General features: G+C 45.3%; 1 protein-coding gene across 17 annotated transcripts in view; it reads left to right on the forward strand.

The window, feature by feature from the left end:
• ZBTB20 (zinc finger and BTB domain containing 20) overlaps positions 1–24,212 on the forward strand; it is a 1,614,058-nt gene that overhangs the window by 1,533,707 nt on the left and 56,139 nt on the right. For all 17 annotated transcript variants that reach the window (XM_033940835.1, XM_033940838.1, XM_033940833.1 and 14 more), the window contains one exon: positions 21,776–23,383. In XM_033940835.1, the coding sequence (XP_033796726.1) occupies positions 21,776–23,383 (1,608 nt within the window). The remainder of the gene's footprint in view (positions 1–21,775; positions 23,384–24,212) is intronic.

The raw sequence follows: 24,212 nt of genomic DNA on the forward strand, positions 1-24,212 counted from the left end.
TGGCTACTCTCTCAATTTTCAGACTCCCCCGCCGTTAGGCCTGCCAAAAGAGTCTGCTTCCAACAAGTCTCAGTCCCTCCTTCTCGCTCAAGAGGTTCAATCCCTCCTTCTTCTCAATGCCATCGAAGAAGTTCCTCAAGATCAGCGAGGTCAGGGTTTTTACTCCCAGTACTTTCTAGTTCCCAAAAAGACCGGAGACCTCAGACCCATCTTAGATCTCAGAGATCTCAACAAATGTTTGGTCAAGGAGAAGTTCAAAATGCTCTCTCTTGCCACCCTCTACCCTCTTCTCGCTCAGGGCGACTAGCTATGCTCCCTCGATCTCAAAGAGGCTTACACACATATTCCTATCCATCTGACGTCCAGGCAATATCTGCGCTTTCTCATCAATCAACATCATTATCAATACAAAGTGCTACCCTTCGGCCTGGCCTCCTCTCAGGGTATTCACCAAATGTCTGATTGTGGTAGCGGCCTATCTCCACTCTCACAACTTTCAAGTCTTCCCTTATCTGGACGACTGGTTGATCAAAGCTCATTCCCCTCAGGCGGTTCTGCTTGCCACCAATCAGACCATTCACTTCCTTCGACTATTAGGGTTCGAAATCAATCTACCCAAGTCTCACCTCATTCCGACCCAGCGACTTCAATTTATTGGAGCCGTTCTGAACACTGTTCTGATGAGGGCGTTTCTTCCATCCAACCGCCTTCACGCCATCCTCCATCTCTGTCAGCAGGTGTTTCAACAGATTACCATTTCTGCGAATCACATGATGGTGCTATTGGGGCACATGGCTTCGACAGTACATGTCACACCCTTCGCACGCCTCCACCTGCGTACTCCTCAATGGACCTTAGCGAACCAATGGTCCCAAGCGACGGATCCTTGTTCACAACACATATCTGTGACCTCGTCTCTTCGACAGTCGCTTCTTTGGTGGTTGACATCTTCAAATCTATCCAGAGGTCTGCTGTTCCATCTACCTCCTCATCAACTAGTCATCACCACAGATTCCTCCCCCTACACCTGGGGAGCTCACTTGAACGAATTCCAAACTCAGGGATTTTGGACTGCCCAGGAAAAGAAACACCACATCAATTTCCTGGAACTCCGAGCGATGTTCTATGCCCTCAAGGCGTTTCAACATCTTCTATTTCCTCAAGTACTACTCATTTGCACAGACAATCAAGTTGCAATGTACTACATCAACAAACAGGGAGGAACGGGCTCTCGCCTGTTGTGTCAGGAAGCACAACGGATTTGGTCTTGGGCGACAGCTCGTCACTTATTCCTGAAGCCTGTCTACATTCAAGGGGAACAGAATTCCTTAGCGGACAATCTCAGCAGAATTCTCCAACCTCACGAATGGACTCTCGATCCCTCGACTCTTCAGTCCATTTTCGCTCAATGGGGCACTCCTCAAGTGGACCTTTTTGCAGCTCCCCACAACCATCAGCTGCCCCTGTTTTGCTCCAGACTCTACTCTCCTCACCGTCTGGCGCCCGATGCATTTCTCCTGGATTGGACCAGTCTCTTCCTATATGCTTTTCCCCCTCTACCGCTCATGCTGCGAACACTGGTCAAGCTCAAGAGGGAACAAGCCACCATGATTCTCATCGCTCCACGGTGGCCCAGGCAACATTGGTTCTCCCTTCTACTTCAACTCAGTTCCAGGGAACCCATACCTCTTCCACTGTTTCCTTCTCTGCTTTCTCAGCATCAGCAGACCCTACTGCATCCCAACCTACAGTCTCTGCACCTGACAGCTTGGTATCTCTCGGGCTGACTTCGGCTCACTTACTTCTTTCTCAGCCTGTCCGCTCTATCATTGATGCTTCCAGGAAACCGACCACGCTCCAATGTTATCAACAGAAGTGGTCTCGGTTTTCTTCCTGGTGCCTCTTACATCACCATGATCCCTTGTCTCTAGCAGTGGGACTGGTGTTGGACTATCTTCTTTCCTTGTCTGACTCTGGTCTTAAATCTACTTCTGTCAGAGTTCACCTTAGTGCCATTGCTGCCTTTCATGAGCCAATTCATGGAAAACCCCTCTCGGCTCATCCTTTGGTTTCTCGGTTCATGAGGGGCCTTTTCAATGTGAAACCACCTCTCAAGCCTCCTCCTGTGGTCTGGGATCTCAATGTGGTTCTTTCCGCTTTAATGAAGCCTCCTTTTGAACCTTTGGCCACAGCGCATTTCAAATTTCTTACCTGGAAAGTGGTCTTCCTTATAGCTCTCACTTCTGCCAGGAGGGTCAGTGAACTGCATGCACTAGTGGCCGATCCACCTTTCACTGTTTTTCACCATGATAAGGTGGTTCTCCATACACACCCCAAATTTCTTCCTAAGATTGTGTCTGACTTTCATCTTAACCAGTCCATAGTCCTGCCTGTATTTTTTCCAAAGCCTCATTCTCATCCAGGTGAACAGGCTTTGCATACCTTGGACTGTAAACGTGCTCTGGCTTACTATCTTGAACGTACTAAGCCCCACAGATCATCTCCTCAACTATTTTTGTCCTTTGATCCTAACAAGTTGGGTCATCCTGTATCTAAACGCACTCTCTCCAATTGGCTTGCTGCTTGCGTTTCTTTCTGTTATGCTCAGTCGGGCCTGACACTGGAAGGTTCTGTCACGGGCCACAAAGTTAGAGCTATGGCAGCGTCTGTAGCTTTCCTCCGATCTACTTCCATTGAGGAAATCTGCAAGGCTGCTACTTGGTCCTCAGTTCACACTTTTACATCACATTATTGTCTGGATGCATTCTCCAGACGGGATGGACTGGAAAATCTGTTCGGCCAATCTGTTTTACAAAATTTATTTTCCTAATGGCCGACCTTCCCTCCATCCCTCTTTTTGTTAGCTTGGAGGTCACCCATCAGTCAAGAATATGCTGCCTGCTTGTCCTGGGATAAAGCACAGTTACTTACCGTAACAGGTGTTATCCAGGGACAGCAGGCAGATATTCTTGCGTCCCTCCCACCTCCCCGGATTGGCTTCTTAGCTGGCTTATCCTAACTGGGGACCGCGCGCCTCTGTCGGGCGGGAAGGCACTCGCGCGTGCGCAGTGCGGCCTACTAGAACTTTCAAAGTTCTTAGAGTGCAATCACTCTAAAATTGTCCGTACCGGGGCTCCGTCGGTGCCGTCACCCATCAGTCAAGAATATCTGCCTGCTGTCCCTGGATAACACCTGTTACGGTAAGTAACTGTGCTTTTTCACTACAGTTTCATATTTGGCCTACAAGGAAGTTTCATATTTTAACTCTTGCACAGCATAAAGTCATTTTGCCAGTCTCAACATTTGGCTTTAGTAGAGCTAAATTCTCAGAACGTAGTGATCTGTTTGGTGTATAGCTAAAGCAAATTATTTCTAAACAATTTTGGTATGTTACCATACAAAAATTGATGACAAATCATTACTATTTCTCTCCCTAAGAGATCCCACAAGCCTGTCCCATGCTTTCTTGAATTCAGAGACAAACATTGTCTCCACCAACTCTATCGGGAGACTATTCCACACATCTGCCACCCTTTCTGTAAAAAAGTATTTCATTAGATTACTCCGGAGCCTATCACCTCTTAACTTCATCCTATGCCCTCTCATTCTAGAACTTCCTTTCAAATGAAAGACTCACCTCATGCACATTTATTCCACGTAGGTATTTAAACACCTCTATCATCTCGCTTCCTTCCCGCCTTTCCTTCAAAGAATACATATTGAGATCTTTAAGTCTGTCCCCATATGCCTTATGAAGACCACAGACCATTTTAGTAGCCTTCCTCTAAGCCAGCGGTCTCAAACACGCGGCCCCCCCAGGGACTGTTTTGCGGCCCACGATCTGTCTCGCCTAAAGCAGGGGTCCCCAATCTGATTCCCTTCCCACTGCCCTCCCCCAAGCCACCGCAATCGGAGAACAGGCCAGCGCCGAGGACTTAACTCTCTCTGCATATCTTCCCCAGCTCGGAGCCGACCAATTCTCGCCACCCGACGTCAATTCTAACATCAGGGAGGAATTTCCGGGCCAGCCATTCGCTGCCTGGCTGGCCCGGAAGTTCCTCCCCGACGTTAGAATTGACGTTGGGTGGCGTGAATTGGTCGACCCCGCGCTGGGGAAGATAAGCAGGGAGAGTTAAGACCTCGGCGCTGGCCTGTTCTCCGATTGTGGTGGCAGCAGCCTGTTTCCCGATTGCGGCGGTGGCGGCCTGTTCCCTGATTGCAGTGGTGGCGGCCAGTTCCCCAATGGTGGTGGCTTGGGGGAGGGCAGGGAGAAGTAAAGAAAAAAAGGGCGGACAGGGAGACAGAAAGAAAGAAGGGAAATGGGACACAGACAGAAAGGGGCATGGAGAGAGAAAGACAGAAAGAAAAAAAGAAAGAAAGGGGGCACGGAGAGAGAAAGAAAGACAGACATATAGAAAGAATGGGGGCATGGATAGAGAAAGAAAGAAAGAAAGAAGGGGGCAAGGTGAAAAAATAAAAAGTTGGGGGAGGGAAGGAGACAGATGCCAGACCAGGGGAAAGGAAGGAAGGAGGGAGGGAGAGAAAGGAAAGAAAGAGATGTTAGACCATGGAAATAGGGACAGAAGAAGAGAGAAATAGAAGGGAAGGGAAGACATGGAAACATAGATTTTGAAAAGAAAGCAGAAAAATTGAATATTAAGTTAATGCCAAAAATGGATGCAAGGCAGAAAGTGAAGACGGAGAGAAAACCAGTCAAAAGACAAGAAGACCCTGGAAACATAGTTAAACGCACAGAAAAATAAAGTCACCAGACAACAAAGGTAGGGAAAATGATTTTATTTTCAATATAGTGATTGAAATGTGTCAGTTTTGAGAAAGGAAAGATATTAAACTTTAAATGTGAGGGCTGCAGAAAAAATAGGGTACTTAGAGGGCCGCAGAAAAAATAGTTAATGACAACTTTGCATAAGGTAAAACTCTTTATAGTTTATAAATCTTTCCTTTAATTGTTAAAGGAAAGATTTATAAACTATAAAGAGTTTTACCTCATGCAACGTTGTCATTTCTTTAATAAGACATTAACTATTTTTTCTGCGGTCCTCCAAGTACCTACAAATCCAAAATGTGGCCCCACTAAGGGTTTGAGTTTGAGACCACTGCTCTAAACCAACCTGTTTAACCAAGAACTCTTAAAGCCTTACCCCGGTACTTGCATGTCCCCCCGGTATTGTACTTACATGTGACTCTTACTCTGTCTCTTTTCCTCCCCCAAAATATTCATGTATTCTAAGACTTCATTATTATTTTTTTCGCTGACTGTCCAGCTCTTCTTATTGTAAACCGCCACGAACTACTTTGGCTTTGGCGGTATATAAAAATAAAATTATTATTATTATTATTATTAAACTGACTCCATCCTGTTTATATCTTTTTGAAGGCCTGGTCTCCAGAATTGTGCTATATAATCCCATACAGGTAACCAGGAATTGTATACTTTTTTAGACAGGATGCTTGCATTTCAAGCAAGTAAACAACAGTCCTGGTTTGGTAACTATATTAGCGGAGCCATGTTATCTTACGGCGCCTTCTGAAAATAAATTAAGACAGTATTATTTGAAAAATTTATTTCTTAATTCTTAATTTTACCGCTTTTACTTAAATTTTTATTGTCTTTTTTGTTAACATACTGTATTCTCATTTTAATATTGTACTTCCCTGATTGTCTAGTTTTTCTCTCTTGTGTAAACTGCCTAGAATTCTTTTGATTATGGCGGTATACAAAAATAAAGTTATGTTATGTTCTGTTATGTAGGTCTCACCAGAGTTTTATACAGTGGCATCAATATCTCCTTTTTCCCACTGGCCATACTTCTCCGTAACATAGAAACATAGAAATAGACGGCAGATAAGGGCCACGGCCCATCTAGTCTGCCCACCCCAATGACCCTCCCCTACCTATCTCTTTGAATAGATCCCACAGGTCTATCCCATTTGGCCTTAAAATCAGGCATGCTGCTTGTCTCAATAACCTGAAGTGGAAGACTATTCCAGCGATCAACCACCCTTTCAGTAAAAAAGAATTTCCTGGTGTCCCCGTGCAGTTTCCCGCCCCTGATTTTCCACGGATGCCCCCTTGTTGCTGCTGGACCCTTGAAAAAGAAGATATCTTCTTCCACCTCGATGTGGCCCGTGAGATACTTGAATGTCTCGATCATGTCACCCCTCTCTCTGCGTTCCTCGAGTGAGTATAGCTTTAATTTATCCAGCCGTTCCTCGTACGGGAGATCCTTGAGTCCCAAGACCATCCTGGTGGCCATTCTTTGGACCGACTCAAGTCTCTGCACATCCTTGCGGTAATGCGGCCTCCAGAACTGCACACAGTACTCCAGGTGGGGTCTCACCATGGATCTATACAATGGTATAATGACATCAGGCTTACGGATGACGAAACTCCTGCAAATACATCCTATGATTTGCCTTGCCTTGGATGAAGCTTGCTCCACTTGATTGGCAGTCTTCATGTTCTCACTGACGATCACCCCTAAGTCTCGTTCTGCTTCAGTTTTTGTTAGGATCTCACCATTAAGGGTGTAAGTCTTGCATGGATTTTGGCTGCCCAGGTGCATGACTTTGCATTTTTTTGGCATTGAAGTTGAGTTGCCAGGACCTAGACCAGCGCTCCAGTAGTAGTAGGTCGTGCATCATGTTGTCGGACATTGAATCTATGTCCGTTGTGCTTTTGCCCACTACATTGCCCAGTTTGGCGTCATCGGCGAATAATGTCATTTTATCTCGCAGCCCTTCCGCTAAGTCTCTTATAAAGATGTTGAAAAGGATCAGGCCCAGGACCGAGCCCTGCGGCACCCCACTGATCACCTCCGTCATTTTGGAGGGGGTGCCGTTCACCACCACCCTCTGAAGCCTACCTCCAAGCCAGTTTCCAACCCATTTCGTCAAGGTATCGCCCAATCCCATAGAACTCATCTTGCTCAGCAACCTGCGGTGTGGTACGCTACAGGGACTACAGGGACCAGATGGACTCCACCTGACCAGGAGAGGTAAAAATGTATTCGGACATCGACTAGCCCGCCTACTTCGTAGGGCTTTAAACTAGGTAAGTTGGGGGAGGGTATCCACTCACATTCCAGAGCAGTAAGAAACTATCCTGAGGTGGCGAGCTACAACCACACTTCTGAGTCCAAGGTAAGTACCCATACTATACACGATAAAATGGGAGTCACACTAAATAAGAAGGGAATCTCTTCACAGGGACTTAACAACAATAAGGTATGGAGGGCTATGTATATTAATGCACACAGTTTGGGCAACAAAATACTGGAATTGGAGACTGAAATAAGGAACGCAGACCTAGATGTGGTGGCAATATCTGAGACCTGGTTCACGGACTCGCACGGGTGGGATATGGTTATACCAGGTTACAACTTGCTTCGTCGAGACAGAGAGGGCAAGTTAGGAGGAGGGGTAGCACTATACATTAAAGAAAACATCAAGACTACTAGAATCACGGATGTTAGATACTCCGGGGAATCCCTCTGGGTGAACCTGGCCAGAGGGAACGAAAAATGCCTATACCTTGGTGTGGTATATAGACCTCCAAGACAACAGGAAGACAAGGATATAGAACTGATCAAGGATATAGAGAACATCACTTTGCGTGGAGACACAGTTCTGCTTGGGGACTTCAACATGCCCGATGCAGATTGGAACACACTCTCTGCGACTACCTGTGGCAGCAGAAGAATATTAACCTCCATAAAGGGTACACAACTCAAACAAATGGTACTGGAGCCCACTAGAAACCAGGCGATACTGGACCTGGTACTCACCAATGGAGACAGCGTCACAGAAGTATCGGTAGGCGATACGCTGGCCTCTAGCGACCATAACATGATATGGCTTAACCTCAAGTGGGGTTTCTCTAGATCAAATACAGTGACGAGAGTCCTCAACTTTAGAGGCACAGACTTCGAACGCATGGGAGATTTTGTCCATCGGGAGCTGCAAAACCAAGCACAAACTGACAACGTGGAGAATATGTGGTCGACTCTGAAATCCACCCTGCATGAAGCAACAAATCGCTACGCAAAAACGGTCAGCAAAAGTCGGAGAAACAAAAGGCCCCAGTGGTTCAGTACTGAAATTTCGGACCTCATTAAGGAGAAGAAAAAAACATTTATTGCCTACAAACATTTAGGAAAGCAGGAGGCAAAAGAAGACTATCAGGACAGGTCTAAAGCTGTCAAGAAGGCAGTCAGAGAGGCCAAGCTCCGAATAGAGGAGAATCTAGTGCAGAACATTAAGAAAGGGGATAAATCCGTCTTTAGGTATATTAGTGACAGGAAAAGAAACAAAGATGGGATAGAACGACTCAGGAAATCGGACGGGAATTATGCAGAATCGGATTCCACTAAGGCCGAACTACTAAATGAATATTTCTGCTCGGTTTTCACCTGTGAGGAGCCGGGATCCGGTCCACTTTTACGGACAAGGGAAAGCCAGAAAGACCCGTTTCAAGACTTCAAGTTTACGCCCAGTAGCGTCTACTGCGAACTTTCAAGACTCAAAGTAAACAAAGCCATGGGACCAGACAACCTACACCCCAGGGTGCTCAGAGAGCTGAGGGAAGTCCTGGCGGAACCATTATCTGTGCTCTTCAATCTCTCCCTAAGCACGGGAAGAGTCCCCTTTGACTGGAAAACAGCTAACGTTATTCCACTCCACAAAAAGGGCTGCAGGACAGAGACGGCGAATTACAGACCGGTAAGTCTCACATCCATAGTATGCAAACTCATGGAAACACTGATCAAACAGAAACTTGATACAATCCTGGATGAAGAAGATCTACGTGATCCCCATCAACATGGATTTACCAAAGGCAGGTCCTGCCAATCAAATCTGATTAGCTTCTTCGACTGGGTAACAAGACAACTGGATGCCGGGGAGTCCCTGGACGTAGTGTATTTGGACTTCAGCAAAGCTTTTGACAGCGTCCCACACCGTAGGTTATTGAACAAGTTGAAATCGCTGGGATTAGGGGAAACACTAGCTGCATGGGTTAAGGATTGGCTGAGCGGTAGACTTCAGAGAGTGATGGTAAATGGTACCCCATCCAAAACATCGAATGTGATCAGTGGAGTACCACAGGGCTCGGTCTTGGGTCCAATCCTATTCAACATATTCATAAGTGATATGACCCAAGGGATCAGAGGAAAAATATCATTGTTCGCCGACGACGCCAAACTGTGCAACATAGTAGGTAAAAGCACTATGCCTGACAATATGACACAGGACCTACTACTATTAGAACAATGGTCATCGACTTGGCAGCTTAACTTCAATGCTAAAAAATGCAAAGTGATGCACCTGGGTAAAAGAAATCTGTGCAGGACTTACACGTTAAATGGTGAGACCTTAGTTAGGACCACGGAAGAACGGGATTTAGGAGTAATCATTAGTGATGACATGAAAACTGCCAATCAAGTGGAAAAGGCTTCCTCTAAGGCAAGGCAAATGATGGGTTGTATCCGTAGAGGTTTTATCAGCAGGATGCCAGAGGTCATAATGCCACTGTACAGATCCATGGTGAGACCTCATTTGGAATATTGTGTTCAATTCTGGAGACCACATTACCGGAAAGATGTGCTGAGAATGGAGTCAGTTCAGTGGATGGCCACCAGGATGGTCTCGGGGCTCAAAGATCTTCCGTATGAAGTAAGGCTGAATAAATTGCAGCTGTACTCACTTGAAGAACGAAGAGAGAGAGGGGACATGATCGAGACATTTAAATATATCACGGGTCGTATCGAGGTGGAAGAGGATATCTTCCATCTTATAGGACCTTCTTCCACCAGAGGGCATCTGCTGAAAATCAGGGGAGGGAAATTTCATGGTGACTCCAGAAAGTATTTCTTCACTGAGAGGGTGGTCGATCATTGGAATGAACTCCCACGGCAGGTGATTGAGGCCAACAGCGTGTCAGATTTCAAAAATAAATGGGATATTCATGTGGGATCTCTAATGAGGTAAGGGCAGGGGGTGGTGAGCAAAATCAAGGAGAAGGGTCAATAGAGTGGGCAGACTTGATGGACTTTGGCCCTTTTCTGCCGTCATTTTTCTATGTTTCTATCGAATGCTTTGCTGAAGTCCAGGTATACAATGTCCAGGGACTCCCCAACATCCAGCTTCCTCGTCACCTAGTCAAAGAAGCTGATCAGGTTGGATTGGCAGGATCTCCCTTTAGTAAATCCGTGTTGACGGGAATCCCGTAGATTCTCCTCGTTCAGGATCATATCCAATTGGCGTTTGATTAGAGTTTCCATTAGTTTGCTCACTATTGATGTTAGACTCACCGATCTGTAGTTTGCCGTCTCCATCTTGGATCCTTTCTTGTGGAGTGGAATGACGTTAGCCGTCTTCCAGTCCAACGGGATATTACCCGTACTAAGGGATAGATTGAAGAGCGCGGATAGCGGTTCTGCCAAGACATCACACAACTCCCTGAGCACCCTGGGATGTAGGTTGTCAGGTCCCATTGCCTTGTTAACCTTAAGCTTGGACAGCTCGCAGTAGACATCGCTCGGTGCAAACTTGAAATTACTAAACGGGTCAACTTAGCATCCTTCTAGCTTTCACTGTCAACTTTTCAATCTGTTTGGCCACCTTAAGATCATCACATACTATAATACCCAAGTACCGCTCCTCTTTCATGCACAAAAGTTCTTCACCCCCTAAACTGTACCATTCCTTCAGGTTTTTGCAGCCTAAATGCATGACCTTGCATTTCTTAGCAATAAATCTTAGCTGCCAAATTTCAGACCATTCTTCAAGCATCATTAGGTCCTTCCTCATGTTATTCACACTTTCAGGGGTGTCTATTGCAGATTTTGGTTTCATCTGCAAAGAGGCAAATCTTACCTGACCATCATTCAGCAATATCGCTTACAAAAATGTTAAAAAGAATAACCCCAGGAACCAAACCTTTAGGAATACCACTGGTAACATCCCTTTCCTCAGAGAAATTTCCATTGACAACTACCTTCTGTTGCCTTCCACTCAACCAGTTCCTCACCCAGTCCCTTATTTTGGAGCCCATCCCAAGGATGCTCAGTTTATTTGTTAGACGCCTGTGTGGAACACTGTCAAAGTCTTTGCTAAAATATAAATTCACCACATCTAGCGCACTCCCTCTATCCAATTTTCTGGTTACCCAATCAAAGAAATTGATCAGACCTGCCTCTAGTGGATCCATGTGGCCTTGGGTCCTGTATTTATTTATTTGTATACTTCTTATTAATTGTCTAAGCAGTTTACATTCAGATACTCAGTCATTTGTCCCTATCAGTCTCATGGGATCACAACCTATCTAATGTACCTGGGGCAATGGAGGATTGAGTAACTTGCCCAGGGTCACAAGGAGCTGCATGGGGCTTAAACCCACAACAGGAGGGTGCTGAGGCTGTAGCTCTAACCTCTAGGCCACTCCTTTCTCCTCCACTATAGGTACATTAGACAGATTATGATCCCACCAGGACAGATAGAGAAAATGCTTTAACTACCTGTATTTGAATGTATTTGAACTACCCATGTTTGAATGCTTTAACTACCTGCTTTGAATGTGGTTGTACAACTACCAAGAGGCGGTATATAAGTCCTAATCCTTCCTCCCCCCCCCCCCCCTAATTCTCTGTTTTAAAAGTGTTTCTATTAATTTACTTACCATAGAAGTCAGACTTACCGGCACGTAGTTCCTAGTTCCCTACTTCTTCCTCAATTCCACTTGGTGGAGAGGGACCACATCCACCCTGCTCCAGTCCTTCAGTACCACTCCTGACTCTAGAGAAGTATTGACAAGGTCAGCTAATAGAGCCATCAAAACTTTCCTAAATTCCTTCAGTACCCTTAGATATATACCATCTGACCCATTGCATTGTCCACTTTAACTTTAGCTAGCTCCTTACAAATACAATCTTCTTAAAATCGATCAGGGTCTACCACAGCTCCATCCTTATTTGCATTTGTCTTCTGCGTTCCTGCTCCTGGTGCTTCAGCTGTGGTTATGGTTATCTTTTATTTGATATGCTGCCTTTCCTCCACAGATGTCAAAGCAGTTTATACTACATTGACTAGTAAGCAGGTACTCTAGGTACCAGAACAGAAATATTTGTTAAGCAATTCAGTCTTATCTTTATCAGCTTCTACATATTTCTCCCCTTTACCTTTGAGTCTCACAATGCCACTTTTGCACTTTATTTATTTATTTATTTCAATTTCTATCCCGTTCTCCCAGAAGCTCAGAACGGGTTACAAGTAAACATTCACAATCGTTTGAAAACAAACTAGTCATGACAACAAATAGGTTACAGTACACAATAACAGAGCTTATTCTAGAGACCAGACTGGTCATAGCGAAGAGTACTAGGAGAAGTATATTCTTCCTATCACTAATATATCTAAAAAAATTTTGTTCCCCCATTTTACCATGTCAGCTATTTTTTCTTCAATTTGCATCTTTGCTTTCCTGACTACTCAACCAGCCTCTCTTAATTTTTCCAGATATTTTAGCCTGTCTTCCTTTTCCGGCGATCTTTTGAAGTCTATGAAAAATAACCTCTTTTTCCTTACCTTTTCAGCTACTACAATAAACAACATTATAATAAAATTAAAACAATGAACAATATTACAGTAAAACAAAAAAAACTTTTGCAAAGCTGCAGTATCGGCTGCCATGCGGCAAACACTACTGAGGAATATACACTTTCAACATGTCTGAAAGATATATAGGCGCGCCCAATTTAAGAGCTTTAAACATGAGGTGTGGAGGAACATTTTCAATATGACATCTATGTCTGAATATAGATGTTATCCCAGGACAAGCAGGCAGGTATTCTCACATATGGGTGACGTCATCCGACGGAGCCCCAATGCAGACGCCTCACAAGCAGACTTGCTTGAAGAAACTAGAAGTTTCGAGTCGCCCATACCGCGCATGCGCGAGTGCCTTCCCGCCCAGCACAGGGCACATCTCCTCATTCTTAGTTTTCCGCGGAGCTGAGAAGTCCATCTTTGACTCTCTGCGTTCAATTTCGTTCACTTTTTGCTTTCTCTACAACCGCGGTTGGTGTATTTTCTTTACGAATCGCTGTTTTATTTTATTTTCTTTTGTTTAGTTTTAAAAAAAAAAAATAATTTTTTTTTTTTTGTCTTCCGTCTGTTCTCCGGGACGGGCCGCTCGGCCGCAGCCCACGAGCTTCGACTTTGCAGCGGCTATTTTTCAGCCTATGTCCCAGCCTGCTACAGGCTTTAAGAAGTGTAGCAAGTGTCAGCGCGCGATCTCTATCACGGACCCTCACAGACACTGGCTCAAGTGCCTTGGGCCTAAACATCATCCCAGGTCGTGCCTGCCTTGCCAAACACTTCAGCCTCGTGCTTTTAAGCGTCGTTGCATTCTGGCGGACAAGCTCTTCGAGATGGAGTCTTCGACTGATCCCTCGACTTCGAAGGCTTCTCCGGCCTCGACTTCCATCGAGGCTCCTTCTGCGCCTCCTGCTTCCACCTCGAGCTTCATCAAACCATCGTTTGCAGCGGCTCTTGCTTCGACGTCATCTGCTGTATCTTCCCCTGTTTCCTCAGGTCAGATAGCTCAGCAGTCAGTTCCCCCGGTGGTGATTAAAGTGTCTTAAGACTACTAAGTCGAAACATACTCACACTGCCTCGAAGGAACCTCCAGCCAAGGCAGGTGGTCCGGTTTCAGACGCGGAGCCATCCTTGCCGGCTTCTTTCCAGACCATATTAGAGAAGCAGTTTCTTCAGTACCTTACCATTATGGGTCCTAAACTACTTTCTATGTCCCAGTCGGAATCACACTCTTTGCAGGGAGCAGAGTCTCTGCGAGTGTCTGGTCTGCCATCCAAGCACAAAAAGCAAGGAGTAGATTCTTTGCGAATGCATCGACGGGAATCCTCACACTCTCAGCAAGGAGCAGAGTGTTTGCGAGTGCATCGAGGTTCCTCCTCCAAGCCTCTGGAGCTTCGATCTACATTGGCATTGGCTGCTTCCGTCTCCGAGGCGAAATCTCCTCGATCCTTGAGATCTGGTTCTAGACACAGTTCTCACCACCGTTCGAGGCCTTCATCGAGGCATTCTTCCAGGCATCATTCTTCGCAGGATAAACCATCTTCCTCGGAGCCTCGCTCTACTCCAACCTCGACCAGACCACCGACTCATTCGAGGTCTCCGATGCCGGACCTCGAGGATATTCCGGTTTCGATTGCCTCGTCCAAGTCACCGGGTTCCTATGAGGCTTTTTTCCATGCCGAAGCTTCTTCTTCGACACATGCTGCCTCGACCTCCTCGAGTCCTCGAGACAAGGCATTGCCAGATCAACTATCTTTCTCGTCTTTCCTGCGACAGATGGCTGTAGACTTGGATGTACAATTGGATACTGGCTCCAAATATTCTAAGGAATATCTCGAAGTCATGCGTCTTCCTCAGCCTCTGGCAGAATGTCTCAAGCTTCCGCTTCATAAGCTTTTGAACCAGACTTTTGCTCGATGCATGGAGACTCCCTTTTCCATACCAACAGTTCCTAGAAAATTGGACTCGAGATATAAGACTGTGCATCGCAAGGGATTTGACAACTCACAGTTATCTCATCAATCCCTGCTAGTTGAATCTTCCTTGAAGAGATCCCATCCTTCCAAGGTCTATGCCACAGTCCCTCCTGGAAGGGAGGGGAAAACTATGGAAAAATGTGGACGTCGCATTTACCAGAATGCTATGATGTCCTCTAAAGTCCTCAATTATAATTTTTATTTCATCACTTATTTTGAATTTCTTCTTTCTCTTCTTCCAAAATTTTTGGCTTATATGGATAACCACATGCATTTTGAGTTTCAAGAAGTCATTGCTTCTTTCTCTCAGTTACATCTCCATCTCCTGCAATCATCTTACGATGCTTTTGAGTTATCTGCCCAAGTGGCTGCTTGCTCTGTGGCTATGTGTCGTCTTGCATGGCTTCGTACCATTGACATGGACCCTAACCTTCAAGACTGCCTGGCTAACATTCCTTGTCAAGGCAATGACCTCTTTGACGAGTCAATCGAGGCAGCCTCTAATAAATTATCTGACCATGAAAAATCTTTTGCTTCAATCGTCAGACCTAAACCAAAGTCAGCTCATGCCAAGCCTGCACGCCCTGCTATTATTTATCAAAGGAGTTTTGCTCCAAAGCCGGATCCTTATACTTGCCCTCCTCTGAAAAAACAGCAACCCCAAAACCAACAGAAATCCCAACCTTCTGCTGCACCTAAGGCTTCTCAGCCTTTTTGACTGTTTACAACAGAGCATAACCTCCACCGTTCTGTCTCTATCCCCTTTTCCCCCTATAGGAGATCATCTCCATCATTTTTACAACCGATGGACGATAATTACATCCGACCTCTGGGTGCTTACCATCATCAGGGAAGGATACTCTCTTCATTTCACTCAGGTTCCACCAGAGCTTCCTCTAAGAGAGTATCCTTCCAATCCATCCCAGACCGCCCTTCTTCTTCAGGAAGCTCAAGCTCTGCTTTCTCTCCATGCCATCGAACCAGTTCCCTTGGAACAGCAGAACAGGGGTTTTTACTCCTGTTACTTCCTTGTTCCAAAGAAGACGGGCGATCTGCGACCTATTCTAGATCTCAGGGCTCTCAACAAATTTCTAGTCAAAGAAAAGTTTTGAATGTTGTCCCTGGCATCCCTTTATCCCCTTCTCGAGCAGAACGACTGGTTATGCTCTCTGGATCTCAAGGATGGCTACACTCACATTCCCATTCATCCGGCCTCCCGTCAATACCTCAGATTTCGGGTGGGGAATCTGCATTATCAATACAGAGTTCTACCCTTTGGCCTGGCCTCGTCTCCCAGAGTGTTCACCAAGTACCTGGTAGTGGTAGCAGCAGCTTTAAGAAATCATGGTCTTCAGGTATTTCCTTACCTCGACGACTGGCTCATCAAAGATTCCACATCTCAAGGGGTTATTGTAGCGACCCAACGGACTACGTGGTTCCTACAAAGTTTGAGATCTGAAATCAACTTTCCCAAATCCCAACTTCAGCCCTCACAGACTCTACAATTCATTAGAGCTGTTCTAGACACTGTCCAACTCAGAGCATTTCTTCCGCAACAACGTCTGGAAGCTCTTCTTCAGCTCTGTCACACTGTGTCTTCCTGCTCGTCCATCTCAGCGAGACTCATGATGGTAACATAGAAACATAGAAAAATGACGGCAGATAAAGGCCATCAGGTCTGCCCACCCAAGTCTACTTTCCTAGAGATCCCACTCCTAATGACCGATCTCCTTAACTTAACCCTCTAAGGGATCCCACATGAACATCCCATTTGCTCTTAAAATCTGGCACGCTGTTGGCCTCGATTACCTGCACTAGGAGCTCATTCCAAGGATCAACCACTCTCTCGGTGAAGAAATACTTCCTGGTGTCGCCATGAAATTTCCCGCCCCTGAGTTTGAACGGGTGCCCTCTTGTGGCTGAGGGTCCCTTGAGAAAGAGAATCTCCTCTTCCATCTCGATACGGCCGGTGATATGTTTAAACGTCTCGATCATGTCTCCTCTCTCCCTACGTTCTTCGAGAGAGTAGAGTCGCAAATTCTTCAGCCTCTCTTTGTACGAGAGATCCTTGAGCCCCGAGACCATCCTGGTGGCCATCTGTTGAACCGACTCTACTCTCAGCATATCGTTACAGTAATGTGGCCTCCAGAACTGCATACAGTATTCCAAATGAGGTCTCACCATGGTTCTGTACAATTGCATTATGACTTCAGGCTTCCGGCTGACGAAACTTCTGCGGAAGCAACCTAACATCTGCCTTGCCTTCGATGAAGCCTTCTCCACTTGATCGGCAGTTTTCATGTCTGCACTGATGATCACTCCCAAGTCTCGTTCTGTTGAAGTCCTAGCTAAGGTCTCACCATTCAAGGTGTAGGTTCTGCACGGATTTCTGCTGCCGAGGTGCATGACCTTGCATTTCTTAGCGTTGAAGCCCAGCTGCCAGTTCGAGGACCAATGCTCCAAAAAATGCAGGTCCTGTGTCATACTATCGGGCAAATTGCCGTTGCTCACTATATTACATAGTTTGGCGTTGTCAGTGAATAATGTTATTTTATCTTGAAGCCCCTCGGTTAGGTCCCCTATGAATATATTGAAAAGCAGCGGGCCCAAGACTGAACCCTGCGGTACTCCACTGGTAACCTCCAAAGTTTTAGAGAGGGTACCGTTAACTACCACCCTCTGAAGTCTACCACTCAGCCAGTCAGTGACCCATGCAGTTAGTGTTTCTCCTAAACCCATCGATTTCATCTTGCTCAACAGCCTGCGATGTGGGACGCTATCAAAAGCTTTACTGAAGTCTAAGTACATGACGTCCAGGGATTCTCCCAAGTCCAGCTTCCTTGTTACCCAGTCAAAGAAGCTGATGAGATTGGATTGGCAGGACCTACCCTTGGTGAATCCATGTTGACTGGCCTCCACAGTACACGTGACTCCTTTTGCCAGACTTCACCTCAGAATCCCTCAGTGGACCCTGGCATCTCAATGGACGCAGGTTTGCGATCTTCTTTCTCGACACATCACAGTCACTCCTTCTTTGAAGCAGTCTCTCCTTAGGTGGATGCTCTCTTCCAATCTTTCCAGAGGCTTGCTTTTTCAAACGCCTCCTCATCAGAAGGTCCTCACGACAGACTCTTTGGCCTACGCTTGGGGCGCTCATCTCGATGGTCTCTGTACTCAAGGCCTCTGGACTGGCACGGATTGTCGGTGTCATATCAATCAGTTGGAACTCAGAGCGATCCTCAGAGCTCTCCATGCTTTTCAACATCTACTTCACGACACAGTAGTCTTCGTCCGCACAGACAACCAGGTCGCCATGTATTATGTCAACAAACAGGGAGGGACAGGGTCTGCCTCCCTTTGTCAAGAAGCTCTGGAAGTTTGGGACTGGGCAATCCACCACAACACCTTCCTCAAAGCTGTCTACATTCAAGGGGCGAAGAATTGCTTGGCAGACAACTTGAGTCGTCTTCTGCAACCTCACGAATGGACTCTCCATTCCTCGCCTCTTCTTCACATTTTTTCACAATAGGGAACCCCTCAGATAGACCTCTTTGCGGCTCCCCACAACTTCAAACTGCCTCAGTTCTGCTCCAGGATATACTCTCCTCACCGCCTCGAGGCAGATGCTTTTCTTCTGGAATGGACGAATCTCTTCCTCTACGCATTCCCTCCATTCCCTCTCATTCTCAAGACTCTGGTCAAGTTGAAAAACGATCATGCCACCATGATTCTAATCGCTCCTCGGTGGCCAAGACAACCTTGGTATTCCCTTCTACTTCAACTCAGCACCAGGGAGCCATACATTCTACCAGTTTTTCCTTCTCTGCTTACACAGAGTCAAGGGTCTCTGCTTCATCTCAACCTGCAGTCTCTACACCTGACAGCTTGGTACCTTTCAACGTAACTCCTCTTCAGCTTTCTCAATCTGTAAGAGATGTCTTAGAAGCTTCTAGGAAGCTTACCACTAGACAATGCTATCACCAAAAGTGGACTAGATTTTCTACATGGTGTTTTTCTCATCATACGGAGCCTCAACATTCCTCCTTATCATCTGTTTTGGACTACCTGTTGCACTTATCTAATTCTGGCCTCAAGTCTACATCCATCCGAGTCCATCTCAGTGCAATTGCAGCTTTCCATCAGCCTATTGAAGGGAAACCCCTCTCTGCTCATCCGGTGGTTTCCAAATTCATGAAAGGACTCTTCAATGTTAAACCTCCTCTCAAACTGCCTCCGATGATTTGGGACCTCAATGTTGTCCTTACTCAACTCATGAAGCCTCCATTTGAATCAATTGATAAGGCTCACTTGGAAAGTGGTGTTTCTCATAGCCCTCACTTTGGCTCAAAGAGTCATTGAACTGCAAGCTTTAGTTACTGACCCACCATTCACTGTGTTCCATCATGACAAGGTGGTTCTCCATACTCATCCTAAATTCCTACCTAAAGTGGTCTCGGAATTTCATCTCAACCAATCCATCGTACTTCCAGTGTTTTTTCCAAAGCCTCATTCTCATCCTGGAGAATCAGCTCTTCATACTCTGGACTGTAAACGTGCTTTGGCCTTCTACTTGGAATGCACCAAACCACACAGAACTGCTCCTCAACTTTTTGTTTCCTTTGATCCAAATAAGTTAGGCCATCCTATTTCTAAGCGTACCATCTCCAACTGGATGGCGGCTTGTATCTCTTTCTGCTATGCCCAGGCTGGATTATCCCTTCACAGTAAAGTCACAGCCCATAAAGTCAGAGCAATGGCAGCTTCAGTAGCTTTCCTCAGGTCTACACCTATTGAGGAAATTTGTAGAGCTGCTACTTGGTCCTCGGTTCATACCTTCACTTCTCACTATTGTCTGGATACTTTCTCCAAACGGGATGGACAGTTTGGCTAAACAGTATTACAAAATTTATTCTCCTAAATTGCCAACACTCCCACCATCCCATTCTGGTTAGCTTGGAGGTCACCCATATGTGAGAATACCTGCCTGCTTGTCCTGGGATAAAGCACAGTTACTTACCGTAACAGGTGTTATCCAGGGACAGCAGGCAGCTATTCTCACAACCCACCCACCTCCCCTGGTTGGCTTCTCTGCTAGCTATCTGAACTGAGGAGACGTGCCCTGCGCTGGGCAGGAAGGCACTCGCACATGCGCAGTGCGGGCGACTCGAAACTTCGAGTTTCTTCAAGCAAGTCTGCTTGCGAGGTGTCCGCATCCGAGCTCTGTCGGTGATGTCACCCATATGTGAGAATAGCTGCCTGCTGTCCCTGGATAACACCTATTACGGTAAGTAACTGTGCTTTATGGCTACCTTGATCTCATTCATAATGGATGTACATACAGTAATCTAATGATTGAAATCAACGACTATAGGGCATATTATTTTATCTTTATCTATTTTAGGTCTCATTCCAAATATATTATGTGTTGATGATGGTTTTAATAATTCTTAATTTTATTGATGTGTATTTTAAATATACACATCAATAAAATATATTTATGTTTCTTAAGGTGCTGTTAAGGTTGATGGACTTCTGATGCAGGACAGGTGTCATAGCCGAAATACAATTGTGTTGAGTCCTCACAATAAAGCGTGAATTGTTTTAATTAATTGGCTTTATCACTTGTACCTCATTCCTATGCTGTTTCAAGACAAACGTCATCACCAACAAGATTCACAGCAGTTCGTTAATAGAAAGTATATTTCACAAAAGTGCATTTTGTGCAATTAAACAACACAAAATACCGCAACTGTGGCATTTTTGCACATGTCAAGGCATTTTGTACTTGTGAAGGTAAATTCTTTAACTGAACACCTGCACTTATGTGCCACATGAGCCTTATGTGCATATGTGGCAGCAGGGTGACTAAGCGCTATTTGATAATGTTGAGTGTAAGTGGCATAACACGTAAATATAAGGGGGCATTTACAAGGGAGGAACATGGGTGGGCCTGCCACTTATGTATTTACCCCCAGATTCTATATGGCACCCCAAAAAATCGGTGCCGATCAGAACAGCAGCCGCTATACATAGAATTGTGTTTAGCACCCTTATATAGCATAGCATCTAGGCGCATTCATTTAGGCCAAAGAAAATCAGACCTAAATACCTGCGCCTAAGTTGTACATGGATCAGGCATATTCTACAATAGTGCACCTAAGTTTTAAGAATGCCCACGATCCACTCGTGCTCCTCCCTTGGCCATGCCTCATTTTGAGATTCATTTACTAGAAGTGACATGCAAAACTTTATAGAATGTGCCTACAAAGTTGTGCACATAACTTCTAATTAGTGTCAGTTAGCAACAATCAGGAGTTAATTGGCAATTATCAGTGCCGATTAGTTTATTAAACAATAAAGTTGTATGCAAAAATAGGCTATGTGTACTGATTTGCACGCACAGCTTAAGATACTATATGTAAAATTTGGGCCTTTCTTACAGAATACAATACATTATGCACATCCATGCTGCATTTACTCAATTGCAGTTACACCATAAATATTATGTGCAATTGTACCAGGTTATACCAGTATTATATAACAGTATAAGGACACCCAGATGTTGTTATAGAATAGGCTCTCACCACGTGGCATCAGGCTCCTAAATGGAGGTACTCTTTTATAAAATTGTCCCCATAATACACTATTGCTGTCATTTTGCATTTTAGTACATAGGGTACTTGGGGGAAGTTATCAATGTGAGCTACTGTTAAGATGTGTTAACTAGAGAATGACACGGTGACAAAATTCATCACCGTTCCCGTCCCCGCGGATAACCGCGGGAAATAATCCCATGTCATTTTCTAGTGTCTATTTCAACCTCAGTCCTTCTACACCAGCATTCTTCAAAGCAAAGTTTGTGGGTCAGTGGTTGTGGCCATTCATACTCTGATTCTTCCCTCTCTCTTTAAAGAATGACATGACATGGTTTCCCGTGGTTATCCGCGGGGACAGGAACAGTGATGAATTTTGTCACCGTGTCATTCTCTAGTGTTAACCCTCAGTTATTAGTAAACAGATATCTTTGCATAAAATGGGACCTGTGCTAAAATAGCACAAGTTAGTGGTAAAATAGCATATCTTAACAATAGCCCACATAGATAATCTTGTAAGTACTCTAAGTATTTAACACATTGTGTCTTCATGTACTTATCAATTGCATTATTCTTTGTGTTTTTCTGCAGGTGACATCAGTTGCAAGGGGATGACAGAGCGCATTCACAGCATCAGCCTCCACAACTTTAGTAATTCTGTGCTCGAGACCCTCAACGAGCAGCGCAACCGTGGCCACTTCTGTGACGTGACGGTCCGCATCCACGGGAGCATGCTGCGAGCCCATCGCTGCGTGCTGGCCGCTGGTAGCCCCTTCTTCCAGGACAAGCTACTGTTGGGTTATAGTGACATTGAAATCCCCTCAGTAGTGTCAGTTCAGTCTGTGCAAAAGCTTATTGATTTCATGTACAGTGGGGTGCTGCGGGTGTCACAGTCAGAAGCTTTGCAGATTTTAACAGCAGCTAGTATCTTACAGATCAAGACAGTGATCGATGAATGCACACGGATTGTTTCACAGAATGTGGGCGGGATTTACCCTGTGATTTCAGACTCTGGCCAGGTAACGCCTAGGGGAACCCCAGAGTCGGGGACTTCTGAGCAAAGTAGCGATACAGAATCAGGCTACCTGCAAAGTCACTCACAGCACAGTGTAGACAGGATCTATTCTGCCTTATATGCCTGTTCCATGCAAAATGGCAGTGGAGAGCGCTCATTCTACAGTGGGGCTTTGGTCAGCCATCACGAGACAGCTCTGGGTCTCCCTAGGGAACATCACATGGAAGATCCTAGCTGGATCACACGAATTCATGAGCGCTCACAACAGATGGAGCGATACCTTTCCACCACACCTGAGACCACACACTGCCGCAAGCAACTGCGCCCAGTCCGCATCCAGACTTTGGTAGGGAACATCCATATTAAGCAGGAGATTGAAGATAATTATGACTACTATGGACAGCAAGGGGCACAAGGTGTGGAACGCAATGAATCAGAGGAATGCACTGAGGACACTGATCAAGCTGAAGGCACTGAGAGTGAACCTAAAGGGGAAAGCTTTGATTCTGGAGTCAGCTCATCAATTGGTACGGAGCCCGATTCTGTAGAGCAGCAGTATGTGACAATTATTGGCCGTGAGGGGCAGCAAGAATCTTCCCAAGTGGAACAAAGTGAACTTCCTGCTGAGTCTACCCAAGATCAGAATCAACAGCAACACTTAGATTCCAATTCTTTGTCTCCAGAGAGAAGTAAAGACATTGATATGGACAGCACAGTGCTCAGTGTTAGCGACAGCACTGAAAAGGGGATCTTGCAGACTACTATCAACCAATCCATCAGTCAAACATTGCCAACTACCCAACTCTACTTACGCCAGACAGAAACCCTCACCAGCAACCTAAGAATGCCCCTGACCCTGACCAGCAACACACAAGTCATTGGCACAGCCGGTAACACATACCTGCCCACCCTTTTTACCACGCAGGCTGCTGGCAGTGGCCCTAAGCCTTTCCTGTTTAGCCTTCCCCAACCTCTGACTGGCCAGCAGACCCAATTTGTGACAGTACCCCAAGCGAGCCTGTCTACTTTCACTGCCCAGCTGCCAACACCACAGGTTTTAGCGCCATCTGTGGTCCACAATACAGTAGGTGGGCAGGGTGAAAAAAAGCCTTATGAGTGCACTCTCTGCAACAAGACATTCACCGCCAAACAGAACTACGTGAAGCACATGTTTGTACACACAGGTGAGTGGGCTGGAATAGCATTCAGTTGTATACAAGAGTAGAGTGCAAAGTTAAAAGAAAGGAAATTTGTAACAAAAAGTTTACTTATCTTTTAATTTAAGATTAACTATAATGATGAATTTGCTTATTTACTGTACTTACCATTATACTGTATATGACTCATAGCCCTGCTAATTGTTAACTGAAATGATACTGTCAGAACATATTACTATGTTACTCTACTGAATAATATAATGTTCATATGTGATATATCAGTTTGATATTTCTAGCGATGTGTTAGAAGGGACTCATGGGAAGCCCCTTTTTTACATTATTTTATGAAATATCTTATTGAGTAGAGCAAAAATCTTGAGTATATATCACTGGAGATGTCTGCTTCTCTACAAGCAGCATATTATCTTTCAAATATAAATGCAGTACGGCCTCTGAATGCTTTTAAGACAAAAATGGGGTCGATATTCAAAAGGACCTACTAACCAGATAAGTTTCAATGAGCCCAATATTCGGTGATAATGTCTGGATAGTACCACTGAGTATTACCTCTGATCACCACAACAGAGTATATAAAAATGTAGTACTTTTATCATTTGCACTGCAAAGATATTTGGGAAAATACATAGAGGGGCATTTTTGATAGGATGTATAAGTCTGAGCTTGGACGTTATCCCAGGACAAGCAAGCAGCATATTCTCACGCATGGGTGACATCACCGATGGAGCCCTGGTTTGGACACTTGAAAAGTGAATTGCAACTTTAAGTTGTAGAAAGTTCGCGATCAACCTGCAACGCGCCTGTGCGAGTGCCTTCCCGCCCGATGTAGGCGCGCAGT

Source organism: Geotrypetes seraphini, chromosome 4, assembly GCF_902459505.1.
Source record: "Geotrypetes seraphini chromosome 4, aGeoSer1.1, whole genome shotgun sequence".
Taxonomy (NCBI): domain Eukaryota; kingdom Metazoa; phylum Chordata; class Amphibia; order Gymnophiona; family Dermophiidae; genus Geotrypetes; species Geotrypetes seraphini.